Source organism: Caloenas nicobarica, chromosome 2, assembly GCF_036013445.1.
Source record: "Caloenas nicobarica isolate bCalNic1 chromosome 2, bCalNic1.hap1, whole genome shotgun sequence".
NCBI lineage: Eukaryota > Metazoa > Chordata > Aves > Columbiformes > Columbidae > Caloenas > Caloenas nicobarica.
Genome location: NC_088246.1, coordinates 27,298,874 through 27,315,797, shown reverse-complemented (window position 1 = coordinate 27,315,797; position 16,924 = coordinate 27,298,874). Strand labels below are relative to the sequence as shown.

Here is a 16,924-nt window from a genome sequence, read left to right as displayed (position 1 = left end):
CGTTCACTGGATTACCTGATACATAGGTCTGATTTTAGGATAGAAGGAAAGAGGCCTGAAAATTAGTATTACTGAACAAACGTCATGCTGTTCGTTAGTATTATCTTTTGGTGCCTTGGAAACACGACTCTTCCCTGAATCCTTGGCTACTAAAACCTCTTGGTCACATATTTTATTATTGTAGGTCTTTATCATGTTTGACAACTACTGTTTGATGGAACATCACTGATTTAACAGATCTTTGGCAGAAGAAACCTTTAAGTGAGGCATCGAGTATGAAAACCCATTAGAAAAAACATGGTATGTAAAAATACTGTGTCTGGCTGATTCCTGCTCTCAGCCCATTGTGCAGTCTGAATCTGACTAGAGAAATCTTCACGTGTTTAGGGGAAGAAATTTTTGAATAATTTCACATTTCCATTAAAATAGTTTTTGTCACTGACATCAAGTCAGCCTTCCTCCTTCCTGTCACTTCACCTGTCTAACGCTGCTTGCCATTGTATGTCAGTCTAACTGGAAACTACTTTGTAAAGATCATGAATTAGTCCCATGTTGATGCTGTTCAAAAGGAAGAAAAACATGGCAACAACAAACTTTCTACAATTGCTTTTACTCTGTTCACACACCCAAATCAGTTACTTGATCTGCACCTTTTCTTTCAAGACTGACTGGTATGAAATGGTAGGTTCAGTCTTTTCAGCATTATGAGCATTGTACTACCAAAGTTTTAGGCTTCTCTTCTCACAGTAAAGAAAATGGTAGTGACTGTAAACCTCTTGCAGTTTCCTTTTGGTGTTCCATCACGTGTAACCTGTAGATTCATATCTCGGTTATGAGAATAGCCCAGACCAGGATACTTAATTCTCAAGTGTGTAAACATTCAAATGAAATACTGTATAATTAAAACAGCACTTAATAGTTCCTTATTCTGTGTGCCATTGACAAGGATACTGAATGAACTTTTTCCCTTTTTTTTTGTGAATGGGCAGGCGGGGAAAGAGGACACTGAACTTTTGAAAATTATTGAAAGAGCTTGGCAAAGTATGCACAAAAAGACTCTGTTAAATACACTATTTTCCTTCAGTGTGTTTAGAAAGTTTTATACAGAATATGTGTCCACAATTCTCTGTGGATTTGAAAGCATGGGGGTATTTTGTGTTATATGTGACCCACAGCTTGATTAGGGAAAGGGATACGTAATGAAAACTAGTGTGAGCTCTCCTGGCTTTTGTGTTCACTGTCTGAAGGCTGGCACAGGTTGTGAAAGCTGTGAGCAGTAATGTTGCGGTTAATTCTGTAGGTATCACACTAAGTGACACAATTAAAAGGAAAAAGGTAATCAAAAAGGTTTGGGCAGGTGGAGACACAGCAGCAGCGAGGTCTGCTTGACAGGGACCAGGGCCCATGATCCTGATCACCCAGTGTTTTCATGAGGCAAAACATTAATGTTTAGCATTTCAAAGGGGTGGATCAACGGGTCAGGAAGAAGTTTTGGGAATTTTACTACGTTTTGGACAGTTGACGGCAAAAAGGGAACTGCGTTGTCAGGTGGTGCCAGTAGGACACGGTGGGACAGCAGATGCAGTGCTCTGAGTTCATCGGGTGATGTCAGGGGGCTGACATCAACCCAAGTGTCCAAGGGATGAGATGGAAGAACTGTTGGTTAATGAGACAGTGAAAGAATTGTGCTAGAGTTTCTACAGTGTCTTAAACTCTGCTCCTTGTTTGGTTAATCTGGCATTTTTAGATTTTAGTTTAATTGCAGTGTCTCAAAGAAAATGGAAATCCTTTTCTTGGCAAATAAATATGATTTAATTCTGTTTTCCTCTCTGTTAAACATGCCTGCCTAAAAGTAATTTTTTAAAAAATTGCTATCTTTAAATCAGAATGCTTAGTTTGACATCATAACCATTTCCACTGCAACCTAATGATCTCATAAAAATATTATGAGGGCTATGCAGCAGAAGTAAATTTAATGTTTTAAGGAAACAGTTATTGCTTTATGCAAATATATGTAATAAAACAAGCTCACAGATAAGTGAAAATTATTCAAGCTAAAATCAGAATAGTTTTTAATTAAAATGTATTAAAATGCTGGAAATGTTTCTGCAGAGATGAGAAGTTTTTAATTATTGTCGTCAGGTGTCTTACAACTCTTCAAATTGTGGAGAGTTATTGTGAACTCCTTAACAATTTTGCCTGAGTTATGGCCAGTCACTGGCAGATAAACCTTTAGTACTACAGTCACTGCCTTACATAAACGATGTAGGTCTTCATTGAACTATTTGATGTTCCCATGTAAAACTGCAAATTATTTCCAAGTACTCTCTTTGACAGCTTTAACTTTCTCATGGTTAACAGCAATGAAGGTCATACACCCACAGTGGCCTTTGGCAACTTTGTAATCTGCTAATATTTAAGCACCAAAAATTTGTTTATTGTTAATACTGAAAATAAGAATTGTAAAAGAAAATCTTAAACTGCCTGTACTTTGCAATTGCCCAGTCTTCAGGGAGATTATCTAATAATTTAAAACTGAGATCCATGTGGTGGGAGTTGGACAAATGGTGACATGGTTCCTTGCAGGCAAAAGAGAGCGTGTTCGCAAAGTCGTATTTTGGCATATGTATTTTGAGATGACAGGTAAAAATCTTTAAGGGAGAGAGATATTCTGTTGTCTGAAACTCTAGATTTTCCGTAGTCAGAGGCTGACTAGCATGTTTCTGTGGGAAAGGTGGATAATTACTGTGACTCTTTCTGCTGTTACAGAGCATGCTCCTCATGACCCAAAACTCCACTGTGCTGAGTGCTGTACAGACAAAAAAGAAAAAAACAACAACCTTTATTTTTTTCTTATTGTTTCAAGTAGCACAGTGTTATTATTTGCCCAAGTATGTGTTGGAATACTGCTGTTATTTTTGTAAGCTGTGAGGAAGGGTTCCTGACCACAGGACTTAAGATTTTCTTTGAGTCTCCTCATTTGTAGCCTTTAATAAGTTTGCTTTGTGCGTGTGATGCTGTTTACATTGTGCGGTTGTCTTTTGTTCTTTTTAAGGTTGTAGAATTCGATCAATGCACACATAGGGATTCATGCCCACTCCCACACCCTTCCCAGTTCTCTGAGCTGCTGAGGTGTAGCATTTTGAATAGAGTTGAATAGATGGATTTGATTATAAATAGGATCTTGAAAAGTGAACTTCTGTGTTCAAAGAAGAAAACAGAATAACGAAACAAAATACATTTACCTGTCAGTTATTCCTACATAATTCCTGCCAGGCAATTATTAGTCAAGACATGTAGGAACATATAGGAACTTTTCTCCAGCACATTTCTTTTACTTGCTCATGCACAAACGTTAAGTCACAAATAACAAGTTAACTCTAGCAACAACTTGAGACAGACCTTTCCACAAGTTCGTAGGCACTGACTGCACATCCATAAAATACCTTTTTTCCTTATCACAGAATTAGTAGTTGTCTAAGAGCAGACAATTCTGTTATGATACCCCTGTATGGCACTGCTCCAGGTTTGCTTTCTTCAAAGGACAGCAGGTATTTGTTTATTTCTGCAAATAATCCTGCTCACTCGCTGGGACTGTGTGTCACAGTATAGTTTCCATTGCATTAACATCCAGGAGAGAAAATCACGGAAAAACCTTTTGTACCACTGTTCAGAGTGTCTGTTCCTGCCATTGTTTTGTCTTTGTTCTGTGATTATGAAGGTATCTGATGAAGCACGGGATGCTTCTTTTTAGGTTGCTGTGTGTACTACATAGTGTCAGGTGCAGTGCAGGACTCTCAAGAAGTTCCCTGGTGGGACTGCATCATATCTCTTGTTTTGAATCTCTTGTTTTGACTGGTCTTGGTAGAAGCACCTGATATTTAAGCTGTGAAAGCTGCTTTGTGCCATGCCAGGGGCAGAGTGAGCATTTGGGTGTTGGGGGTTGGATCCAGGTGAAACCAGAAGTGTTTGTCTCTGTTGAGCTGTGAGCTGTTGGGAACCTGAAGCACCATGAGCATGGGGACCTTGGAGAGGCTCATCAGTAGTTTGTGTGTTGCATTCAGCGATGGCCCTCCCAGAGCTCACTGGTGCTCTGCATAGCTTGTGAGATGATGCTTCTTGAAGGTACCACCTTGTGAGAACCATGTCTGTCTTAGTTGTGGGTTACCTGTTGCTTAATCTGGTCCAAATACATATTTTATGCTAATAACATTGGGTGCCAGGTAAAGTTCATACTGTCCTAATAATCTGCAACTTCTCCCTGACAATTTTTGAGTGATAACAGGTATCTAACCATATGCTTTCTCCAGGAACTTCTTTTGATCTTGCCGTTACACTGGAGAATTTTCCTATGCTTTGCTTCTTTGGGTGAGATGACTATTCTCCTGCCAGATGTAAGGCTGAAGTTTAGCTCTAGAAGATGAATTGCTAGCAGTGGGGTGACTGCATTTGGAAGATGAATGTGAGGCGGTTTGTATCTTGACATTATGGTCAATGTACTGATTATACAGTAGCACTGTTTTAACAGATCAAGCCCTGGGAGAATCAAAAGGGAAAGTCTAAAAACTGGGATGATGTAGCCACCAAATATGTTTTAGCAGGTTGACATTCATAATGCTTAGATATGCCTCCATTTCTGAAAGGTGTAAGGAAGCAAAAGGAAGAGCAAAGTCAGAGTGTTAGCATCTATCTTCGTATCCGTCTATGGTGAGCAGGAGGGAGGTATTTTTGAAAAATACCTATGAGATGATGGAAATGTCATTTGACCGTTCTCATGAGTAGCTCATTTGGAAATAAACTGTTTTTTTGTTGAAGATCCTCTAATATATCTTATGTATAATTATTGTATTTCTTTGAGTGATGAGCTCTAGTTTGCTGACATGCATTGGGATATGTTAATATTACACAATGGCCATAGCAAAGTAGCTTACCTATGTATCTTCAGATCACAGTCCTCAAGGTCATCTGGATAAAAACATGTTGTAGAGGAACTATAAGACAATAGGGAATATTAGTTTGAGGAGGAAGATGGACTGATGCAGTCAGAGTACTATGGCACATTATGATAGGTAGAGAAAGTGATTCGAGAGCTGAGCTTTTTCTGATAGCAACGTGGAAAGTGAAAGAGAAATTTCTGCTTTTCATGAAGAGTTGATTTTCAGGTTCAGTTTCTCGCTGTAGCGAAGTGCATCATGTTTCAGGGTAGGAATGACAGCAGTTGCATCTGCATCCTAGTCCAGAGGCTGACTATCACCTGATAGTCCAGTTTGTTCCTAACTGCATCTTCTGATAGGTGCTTAAAGTCTGGAGTGGATAGTATTGGTTACAGTATGATGCTTTTTCCTTTTAACGATTTTGCTGAGTAATGACAATGCCTAGCTATCTTTACCTTAGTATCAGGCTAGTTTTACGGTCGTTTGGTTTTCCAGGTCTTGAAGTAGAAAAATGGTAGGAGTATACAGTCTAAATGTCTTTTTACATAGCATTAATTAGCTGTTCTTGGAAATTCTTGTAGCAGTTTTCCTTAGCATGTATACTACTCTCACCGTTGTTTCTGTACCTACTTGGAAGCATTGGGCAAACTGGACAAGCATTTTACTGTGTGTATGTAATTGATAACTGTGTGTTGGTCCCCAATCAGTTTGCATGCAAATATACTATGGTTTATTGGGAATCTCATTGCGTGTGAACTGTCTTGTGAGCAAGCCAGCTGCATTTGCTTTGGTACTTTGAAAGTGGGATCAAAGCTAGCAGGTAATTGCCCAATAAAGTAGGTCTGTTAGCTTTGATGCACTTGGGGGAAGTGAGGCTTCCACTTACCATGGTGCAGAAGCCAGACTGGGAATTGACCAGAGATTTATATTTGTGACAGAGCAAAGGTGGGTGCAAATAGTTTTGCTTGAGATTTGCTGTCTCTTTGAGCTGGTGGATTTTGTACTGCTTCACCATGGTGGGGAGTAGGCTCAGCACAACTGTCTAGTTTCAGTAGTGTTTATTCTTTCGCTCTGCATACTGAATCAGCCTATAGGATCGGAGAAGACTTTGTTGATTATTGTTAATAACGTTTCTTTTTATTAGCTTAGCCAGGTATTATTAGACAAAGGAATGGAGTAACTGGTACTTAGTGTAGGATCACACTTCTGCAAAACGTAATTGTAATGTGTGAGAATGAGAACTATTTTTACAAAAGAAATATTTTTGTCTTAAGACTGACTGTTCTGACTGATCAGATTGAATGCAACAGAAGTACCCACTTAGTAGTTACCAGCTTCTCTTCCAGTGCTTCTTACCCTAAGCCTTTGAGTAGGCATGCCAAATGCCATCTGTTTATATTTTCCTAGGAGAAGTACTCAGCTTATCGTTAGAGAGGTCTAGCGAGAAGGTCGTTTTGATCTGCATTCTGTGCCTGCTTTCCTTGCAGTGGTCTTGTTCCCTGCTTGGTGAGCTGGTCTACATCTACCTTGCAAACTGATGACGAGTTCTGCATAGATAATTTTCCATTTGAGACCACATTCGAGTTCTTTTACTTGGATTCTATTGTGCAGAAGGAATGACTGTGCTTTTGCTGACATAAGAATATGCTGAAGCATGTCAGGCTAACAAAAAATGGTTATTGGGCAGCTGAAACAGGAGATAGTGCCCTGGGCAGATGTTGATGCAGAACACTTGTAACTTAGGATGCTGTGTGTGATGAGGGAGAGTGACCAAGTTGAAGGTTGCTAAGGTTAGAAGAATGATTTTGTATGTTTGTGGTAATATTAGTGTAAATATGGAATAAGGTGACTCTCATAAATGTAAGCAAGTTAGTTGTATTAAAATACAAACTAGAGTGTTGTTTTAGCGTAATACTTGCACAGTATCAATAGATTTTTGGTCTGAATTCAAACTTGGCCAGTAACTGCACTTTAACTGGTTTCTGTTATTGCATTCACTCATTTAAACAAAATTGTAAGGTTAAACTCTGGCACGATCTCCTTTGGAGTTGCACGTTTTGAGGGTGTATGTATACTTTTAGCCATAAGGAAACATTATGATGATCTAATCTGACCTCTTACATAAACTGGGCCACAGGTGTTTGCATCTTACAGGTGGACTCAATAACTTGTGATGAAACGGAGGAATACCTCTAGAACAGGAGTAGTTACATTTATACAGTCGTAAAATGACATTCGACCCTTTGAAGGCAACCGTGAGGCGGTTGTGGCCCACGGTGAAAATGAGTTTGACACCCCTGCTCTAGAAGGCATGAGGTTTCAGTCTTGATTTGAGGTGTTTTAGTGGTGCCAAATACATTGTGTTCTTTAGTCATGTGTAAGAACAGAAGAATTTTTTTAAAAACTAATCTTAATTTCAACATGAAGCTACTAGAGCTTGTGATCACTCGTTGGGCCTTTCATCAAATATCATCTTTCTGTACGTGCCTATAGATGGTGTTCTCTGGAATTCGGCTGAGCTCCCCAGTGCATGGCAGCGAGGCAGCCCTGCCACAGCCCCAGTTCTCTGCTTGCAGAAGGGCTGCTCACCACTGTCTTACCTGCTGGGTGTAGGGAGTTTTTAAAGATAGTGAGGTAGAGAGAGACATGTTTGCCTCCATCAGCTTTCTCTTTTACACTTGAGCTGTATTGAGGTTAAACCATGAGGAAGAAACATTATTAGAGATGTTTGTCTGTTTATGTTTGGTTAGGACTTGCTGTTGTCCCAGTAAACTTTCTGAAATGTTGTAGCAGTTTCCAAGTGTTCCTAGATCCCCATCACCTTTCTACACTGTCCAAATGGTGGCTACTAAAGTGATCTTCACCATAAAAGTGAGAAGGTCAGACATTTTGTATTTGCCATTAGGTTAATGCTACATTTGCATTAATTCTGATTTTCCTACTGCCTTTTTTCTCTCTTGACCACCCATGTTGTTGTCCTTCTTTACTGGATGGAACACACTTACTACATTAGTCCTTTTGTATCTTTTGATATCACATACCACCTGACAACCTGTTCTTTCTGCCTTGCATATGACAAATGTATTAATAGAGTTCATTTGAAACATAATTTTCTTTGCTCCACAGTGGATTCTCTTTTCTTGTGTTGTTGTACAGTTAGATTTTTCTGGAAATAGTCTGTTTGCATTTGTTGTTGAGGGCGAAGGTGAGACTGAAAATGCATGTCAGTGTCAATTGAGCATAAGGAGAAAAGAGCTCCACTGGGGAAAATGGGCTGAAATTAAGATCAAGGTGCAAGGGAGTCTGAGGATATGAACAACTCCAGCATGCAAATCAACCCGTGTGTTACTGTCCCTCACTTCCGGAGCTTTCCCTCTCTCTGTGCTTCCTCTATCTCCCTTTGCTGAACATGGCTAGTGGGAGGATTCGGCATTTTAAAATCCAGTTCTTACTTTGCCTGTGCTGGCTGGTTCTTTATATACATAATGCACATATCCACATGGTATGCTGGCTAAAGCTTTCAAGTATCTACCTTAGGACTGAAAATCCCTGCTGACATTTTCTGTTATCCCAGTCTTTTCTGTAGCATCTCCTGTCTTTGTTATAACCCTGTACTTTAGTTTCTGTACTCCCTGTTGTCTCCTGTTTTTTAAAAAACTAAATGTTTGTTGGAGAGCTTTCTTCGCTGAACCTTGCTTAATAGAAATTACTGGTTTTTTTAAAAAGTGTTACTGTGTTTTACAAAGCATCTCTTTGTAAAGAGCAGTAACAAACATTATTTCCCTTAGATCTGCTTTGTCAAATGTCTCTTCATGCAACTAGAGAGATGTCATGCCTACCAGCTCCTAACTGGTTTTATCTCAGGCTATTTTTTTTTCTTTATGGAGAGAAAAGTGAAATAGACAAGTCTTTCCGGTAACAAATCATATCACCCAAGCCCAGTTATATGAAAGTCAGTAAATAATCACCTGAGTTGACTGAAGGAGAAACAGCTTGTGTCTGTGGGTCACTTTCCACCAGGCACGCTACCTGCTGGCTTGCAGTCTTGTGGGCATCAGGTTACTTAGCCCACCATCAATTGCTAACATAACTGCGAACAATTTTCAGAGTGGTATTGAAAGCGATATTTTGACCTTTTCCAGAAGGGGAATCTGCTGGTAACGCCTGTCATCAGGATCATGTCTTGTGTCTTTGTGTGCCGCTTCAGCTTTGCCCCCAGCTGGTGGTGGATGAAAGGCTGAATTAAATACTTCCCTTAGCACGGGCATGGCTGTGTTAGCATCGGTCCTCCCGAAGCTGTAACATAACATGATAGAGAATCTGTTCCCTGCTCGGGATCAAATCAACCTTTCAAAACGGAGATTGGTGGGTGACACATGGACAAACCCATTACACAGTGCTAACCATCCCTTTCCTCTTCCATTTCGCAGGAAATAGAAGAATTTGGAAGTAGACTGTAGGAAATAGAGGGAAACAGTTGTCTGCAGCTTCTGCATGGGCTGTCAGTCTGCAGTGCCTCTGTCGATTCACTGACCTGACCAGCTTCAGCCTGTCTTTCAGTATATGTTTTGAAATAAACTTACTATAAAAAAAATCCCACCAAAATCCCCACATATTCAAAAGGGGGCTGAAAAATGGCAGCTGGGCTGTGAGCACATTTTGTTTACTGAGTTTCCCGAGGTTGTTAATGTCAGTGAAACCAAAACAAAATTAGTAGAAGCTCAGCTATCAGCCTGTACCCTTTTCCTTTGTTTTTTTGATGCCTTGTTTCTTCACGCTTAGATTTCTGGGACAGTATAAAATTTAAACTTTAAGGCAGATGAGGTGCGATACTGGTTTATTTTTCATGGGTATAGGTGTTTGAAGTGTCTGTTGTTTGCCTGTATAGTGGCAGGATTCTGCATTGCAGCAGTATAGAAATGTTGGCTTTTTCTTTCCACGAAGTTCCAAATTGCTTTAGAGTACCAGATTTTTACAAATGGGGTTAAAGTAATTCTCTGCTTACTCCACAGTGATTACATTTAGGACAGCTTGTACTTTAGAAAATACACATTTTTAGATTCCCAGGTTCACAATTACACTTTGATTTTTTTGCAACTGCCTCCACACAGATTTCTGTGCAAACACGGAATTGACTCCAGCTGTGGACTCTGTCAGTAGAGTCCTAGCATAACTTCAGGTGTGGTTTTTCCCTTTTAAAAAAGCTTCTAAAATTTTATAAGAAACCATATTCATACACTTTTCTTAAAATACTTTGGGTTCTTGGTGGTTTCATGTTGTTTGATTTTTAAAATGACCCATTTAGGGTGAGAAAACTGAAGATTCTTCATTAAATGTATGTGTGAGGATATGTTGTACAGACTTACACAGACTCCTACTGTTTTCTGCAGTATTCTAGTGTGCTACTAGAAATGCACTTGCAGTCACATTTGCCTTTACACTCTACTATTATTCTGGAAAGTCAAGAAAGTAGGTAGTCGTGGTTTTTAATAAAGTTTCTGATACTTAATTCTTAGATGAGTGTAAGACTTTGTCTTGCCCTTTGGCTGTTTATTCCCCGTTACAGAGATGTTTTCCAGGTTTTTTGAAAATCCAGGTTTGCTTGCAAAGTAATTTTTTTGGATTAGAAATAGATTTATGTACTGATTTGACTTATCAGGTGATGGTTGTTATGTTGGCAAGGAAGACTTCATCGAAGTATGCTGAAGAAAGAATGGGAAACTCTATAGTAGGTGCAGACTGAAGGGATAAATCCACTTTCTGCCAAAAGCAGCAAATAGATGGCACGGTATGTCAAGGAGGAAAATGCTGTTGGGCTTACACCGTAGTGAAGATATAATATATTTAAGTCAGTGTTCTGGGGAAAAAAAAAAAATCTTTTGAATTATTTTGGGTTTGTGGTGATAAACGTAACTTAGGTTTTAGTTGTGACTGGCTGGTTGTTTGATCTGCAGAAAAACCTAGATACTACGCTTTCTGAATTTACCTTGTCAAAAAGGTCTACACTGTAAGTTTAAATAGTTTTAAATGTTGGAAGTAGGAAGTAGAAGTACCAATAAACCAAATAATTGCATTGGAATTCAGTCTTTTGGGAAGTTGCTTTCTTGGACAAGTTTGTAAGTCTGAGTATTTTATTCTTGCCATCTATCAGTTGTGGGCTGCATGTCTCTGAACTCCTTAGATGAAAGATGCTGGAAGTGTAAAAATCTATATGGTAAAGATGGTATAATGCCGAATCCCAGCAGAGAGGTATGTTGAAAAGATTTGATACTTGAATATCTTTATGGCTTGTTAGTTTGTGCTTGTTTAAGAATTGCAGAGTTGCCTAAAGGAAGCAATTATAACAAAAATGTTGAATAACTTAGTGTAAATGTGAAATGAGTAAAATAAGCATGGCCAGCTAAAACAGTACCTAATTTATATAAGGTGAACGTTTATTTTCGTCACTTATTCTGTTGTTTGAATTCTTCCTTTTAAATGACACTTTGACATCTTTTGTATGAATTATGCATATTAATGTAATTGTATTTACTTGTAGGTGGCTCTAACCAAGAGAGCTGATCCAGCTGAGTTGAAAACAATATTTTTGAAGGTATGTATAAAGTAAATATTTTACTCTTTCTGCTTAAATTTTTCATATCTTTTGCTCCTTTATTGCAGCATACAACTCTTGATAGTTTTTCGAACCATTAATCATTCACTGTATTATTACCATGTTAGACTTAAATACCATTATCAGAATTGAACAATGCTCACCAAGAAGTCAGATACATTCCTGAGTGATTATTGTATTGACTCAGAAGAAGTATTACTATCTTAGAAAAAAAAACGTATTGTTCGGAGAATAGGGTGGGAGTTTCAATATTGTTCCTACACATGGTAAAGTGTTTGTGTAGACACCTTGCTGTTAGACCATTCGGTAAACTTTCTGCTTCCTTCGTGATTATCTCTGCTTCTCTAATGTGTAGAAGTGTCAGGAAGATCACCTTGTAAATTGTATTTATTATTTAACTAAAATTCTTTCTGTGTTGACCTGCCATAGAAGTGTGCAAGTACTGAAATGATTCAAATACTTGCTTGTACACTTGAGAGAAGTGTGCTTTAGTGTTTTGTTGGAATATGGCTTTCTTTGACCCATTTTCTAAATTTATGTAACTATTCCTAACCTTCCTAAGATTTATTAGTATGTGGTCTGTATTAGCTTGGTAGTGTGGTATGAAAGAAGACTGCAGAGGTTGGTGGGTCTGGAGAGTAAATAGATGTGAGGTAGGTGCCACAGTGCTCCAGGGAGCTGTTGTATCTGAATTATTTTTGTGAAGGGATTGAATGCCTGAAAGAGCTCATACCTATCCAAATTCCTCCCTCCACCTTCCCTGTCTCCAGCATCATGTTCCCCTCTCTGTGCACTTGGCATATTTTCCATTGTCCCTTGTGAGCTATTATTAACAATATATGTAGGTGTCACTATGTATATTGCCAGTATTTATAGTTTTATCATATACTGTCAGTATTTATAGCTCTGAAATCAGATTTTTAGTTGAGAAAGCCAGGATTTAACTTATTAAGTCCTGGAACTTGTGGCTGTCAGAAGAGCAAAAAGATTCTTTACAATGGGATAATGGGATTTTCAGAGGTAAATGCTTGGAGAGCAGGAGCAAGGCAGCAGAAAAGGCAGGCAGGGGGCAGATCGCAGACCCCAGAAGGTGGTAGCATTGAGGAAGGGAATAAACACAGTAGAGAGGAGCCTGGTCTCTTCTGGAATATGAGGCAGTGCTCAGTTGTGATGGGGGAGGTTGGTTGGTTTGCTGAGAATAGTCTGAAAGTTGTTTCCTACCTGCCTATGGCTATTCACTGCTCTTGATTTTCTGAAGATTGTAGCTCTCTCAGTGTTGAGTTTTGGTAGATTGAATGGGTCACGGCTGAACACACGGAGTACCATCTCCAGCTCCTTTTTCATCCTTTTCTGCTTCCCCTTCCACTGAAAAGGAGTCTCAGTAAGTGGAGTAATGAAATATGAGGTAAACATTTTGCTCAGTGTAATACAGAAATCGTTGTGCTGCTCACTGAGAAGGAAAAAGGATGAGTGAGTGTGGTATGTTGTTTCGTACTCTACAGATAAATGATGGTAAGAGTGTTGATTAAGCTGCTGTAGACAATTTTGGATGGTGAGGCCAATACAGTTGCTTCTTCAGACTGGGGGATCTTCACTTATAAAATAACTTGGCAGCTATTCTTTCTCTTTCAATTAAGAATTAATATGATTACCAGATAGGAATGGTACCCACTGTGTAGAAATAAATATGAGACTATGAGTTTAAATGCAGTTGATTACAATCAACCCTTAGCATTTACATCAGACTCCCAATAAAATGTTTGCAAATCTTACTTAAAATGGGGTTGAACTGGTTAATACTCGACTATCTAAAATATATGGAAATAAGTTACCAAAAAGCCATTAGGTACTATTGTGTAATATCAAATTCTCTGTGGGTATAATTGCCAAAATGGGTAAAAATACAATTGTAAAGAACCATTTTTTTAATGTCTCTCCTCCCAAACCAATAGAACTGATGTTTTTCTCTTTTTGTTATGATAATTTCCAAGAGTAACTCTACTTTTTCTAAGTCTTCTACCATAACCCCTAAGAGATTAGATTTTAGTCAAAGTGATCAAGCTGACATTTTCCAAGGTCATTTTCTATATGTACTGTAGAGTACGTGATTGGATTTCAAATACACTTGAGTAAATCACAATGACAGGAAACAGGGGGGACACTGAAACCTTGTGCTGTTTTCTGTTATTGAGTGCCCTAGCAGGGGGTTAGCCTGGAAGAAAAAGATGAAATATAGAAGCATAGGCTGTCTGACTTATTTGATTTGTTTCTCAATAGCAGCTGTGTTAAAAGTTTCTGAGGCTGGGATTCTGAGAGATTTTGTCTCCCTGCAAATGATTGCATTGGAATCAATTGATCTGCTAGTTCTTATAAAAGTATACAATTGAAAATTCCTTGCAGTGTATCAAGTAGAAAGCTTGCGTTGCAAACAGCGTCTATTGGAACATGAATCCTTAAATGCTAACCAATATATAGATGCCAAAGTGAGTTATATTTTGTTTGGGCTTGCTTTTGTGAAGCCTTGTTTCTTGAAGCCATTGCCGTAGCTGAAGACCGTGTTTATATAGCACTAGAAGAAAATAATCTCTTTACCTTTACACTTTGGCATGTGCCTACAGCAGGTATAACTGTACTCCGCAGGCACCAGTGTGGCTCTGTGAAATGAAAACTGGCAGTTTCCTTCCCTTAGCAGAGCCACAGCAGTGTAAAGCAAAACATGTGTCTTTGAAGTACATTACAAAATAGCAATAAGCATCTAATTTATTTATTACTTTAGTGTGGATAATGTTCTGTGGGGAGCAACAGTTGCTTTCCTGTTCTCAGTGCACGTTTGTTTTCCTGAGACAGACCTGTTTCCCTTAAGGCTGATGCATTGTTATAGAAATGTTGCCCGGGATTTCTTTTCCTCTTAATTCTTGTCCTTATCCTTTTTCTTTTCTTAAAAGAAAAAAAAAAAAAAAAAAACAACAAAAACAACAAAACAAAACAAAAAAACCAACAAAACTAAGCGGGAGGAGGGGAACAACCAAAACTCCCCCCAAAAAACCCACAACCATATTTGGGTTGATTTCAAGGCTACCCTTCCATAGAAAATGAGGGCTTTAAACTTTAAGGGATGACAGAGGAATCAGGGTAAGAGTGATAACAAAGGCAATTTTATTTATTTATGTGTTATCTTCAAAATATTTTATATGCCTTTACCTTGGTATGCAACATGTTACTAGAGGCTTCCCTTGGGAGCAAATACGCTTGGGTCTGTCAAGAACTGTTTTCTGTAGTATGCCAGCAATTATGGTATAAAGTGGGAGTAACATTTGCCAGTAGTGTTTAGTAAGGTGTTGAACCCCTTTTTTTTGTTTCTGCAGTGTGCTGAACTGTCCAAGTTCTTATTTTCTGTTATATTTTTCTGCAAATGCTATTTTCTGGCCTCCTTTTGGCAGCTCAACAGAGGAGCAGGATGTGTAGATTCTCCCTTATTTAGGGACCAGCTGTGGCTGAAGGTGATGCTGTGAAGCTACTCCAAAACAGCACCCCCAGGTGGACACTCCAGGGGGATTCCACTAGCACTGCAGTGGCATTTCACAGGTGTAAACCTGCCTTCTCATCCCGAAGTAGAATGGCTACACAAAGGAGTCATTCCAGAGAAATAAAACATGCTGGAATATCCCGTTGCTGTTTCAGTGTGCCCAAGGTGCCACATACAGGTTTGCAAATGCGCATGCGCTTCTTGTTCTACTTCAAAAAAGCATTTGGTACTGGAGCATTAACTCGTTCTAGACTACCCTGGAGAAATTGTTGACATGATAAACAAAAAATCATACATCGGCCACTCTTCTGGCTGAGAAGCCAAGCCTTCAGCAGCTCGGGTACTCCCCACTGAGTCTCCCGTTAGGTTATAGGCTCTTGGTTCTTCAGAGCAGAACTGTGTCATCTGCTGTAATGTAAGCCTGCTCCTGATTGGAAACTATGGCTGGTGGTAATAAATGCCTGGAGAAGGATGTATTTGGGGCACTAAGTATTGTATTCATTTAACAGTATGCAAGTGTGGAGAAGAATGGCGAATTCTTCATGTCTCCTAATGACTTTGTCACACGATACCTGAAGATAACTGGAGATGGTTTGCCTAACGCAAGCACTGTACAGCTCCTTGCAGGTGTGGTGGATCAGACAAAAGATGGGTAAGTATTATTTTGTGGGTGTTTTTTTTTCTTTTTTATTTTTCTGTTGTTCATTTAACAAATACAAAAACATTCTTCCAAACCAGTCTGATCCCTGAAAGGTAGTAGGGTTGTTTTTTGTTGTTTGTTTGTTTTTTCTTTCCTGCAGATACATAAAGGAATACAGTATCTTTTAGGTGGAAAGAGCAGAAACAATGTTTGGGGCTGCATGTACCATTTAGCTGAGCAAACCATTTTCTGTCTACTGTGTATTTTTAATTCATTGAACCTTTCATGTTTGTTGGCTGGCTCCCTTAACTCCTGCTTTTCTTTCCTTCCATGCGCCTCTCTGTCTCTGTTTATGTATCTGTCACAAATATATTCAAATAGCAATCCAAAGTAAGTTTAGATGGTGTAGGAAGAGATCATAGAAAAAAGTGCCCTTGCTTTGTTTTTCCATAGCACTGTTAAAGGTTTTTGCCACTGTTTTTTCCCTTACGAGAGAGGAGGAGCAGCTAAGGTACTTAGGGAGCCAGTTTTCGGTCTTTGGAAGACAGCAATGAAGTTGGTTGCACGTGGTTTGTGTTTGAAAGGCTAGCTTTGCCAATAGGCAAGATTAGCTACCCTTCCATCTTCCTCCCCCTTTCTTTACTGAAATCATAGCTTCTGCTTTTGGTACTTGCCCAGGCAAGCTGTCTCTTCACCCATATGTGAACCTTGTCTTTAAAGTATCTTTAGAGAAACATTAGAATTATTAGCGATGGACTTGAAGTCTGTAGTGGCATTTTTAGAAACCAGAAAACTTCAGGTGTGACTCATATCAGTGGTTGCAGAGAGTAAAAAGTGAGATAAGTAAAGCATGACTAGAGAATGCAGGCTTCTTAGAGAACAGATGCATGCATAACCGAAAACTTCTGCAATAGTTCCTGTGCTCTCTTTTCTGCTCACCCAGCCTCAGATACCTGGCAGCTGGACACTTTAAACCTTGCAGACATGTTAATGTGATGATTGTTACCTCTGGTAAAAGAATTCTGTAAAAGGTTATACTGGTAACATTGGCATGATGGCAGCAAGAAAGTGGTGGTTTCAGATAGCTTTGACTGAAGATGTTAAACAGTTCTCAGATTGCTTCCCTTGGTGTGATGCCTGCAAAAACAGCATTCTCCAAATTGCACGGCTTTAAATCCATTTTGTAATAAGAAGATTGAGAATATAATCTG

The 16,924-nt window shown here is 39.0% G+C and overlaps 1 protein-coding gene across 2 annotated transcripts in view; it reads left to right on the top strand.

Moving 5' to 3' along the window:
• Positions 1-16,924, top strand: part of SLC25A13 (solute carrier family 25 member 13) — a 100,109-nt gene that overhangs the window by 12,374 nt on the left and 70,811 nt on the right. For both annotated transcript variants that reach the window (XM_065629410.1, XM_065629411.1), the window contains 2 exons: positions 11,473-11,526; positions 15,583-15,725. In XM_065629410.1, the coding sequence (XP_065485482.1) occupies positions 11,473-11,526; positions 15,583-15,725 (197 nt within the window). The remainder of the gene's footprint in view (positions 1-11,472; positions 11,527-15,582; positions 15,726-16,924) is intronic.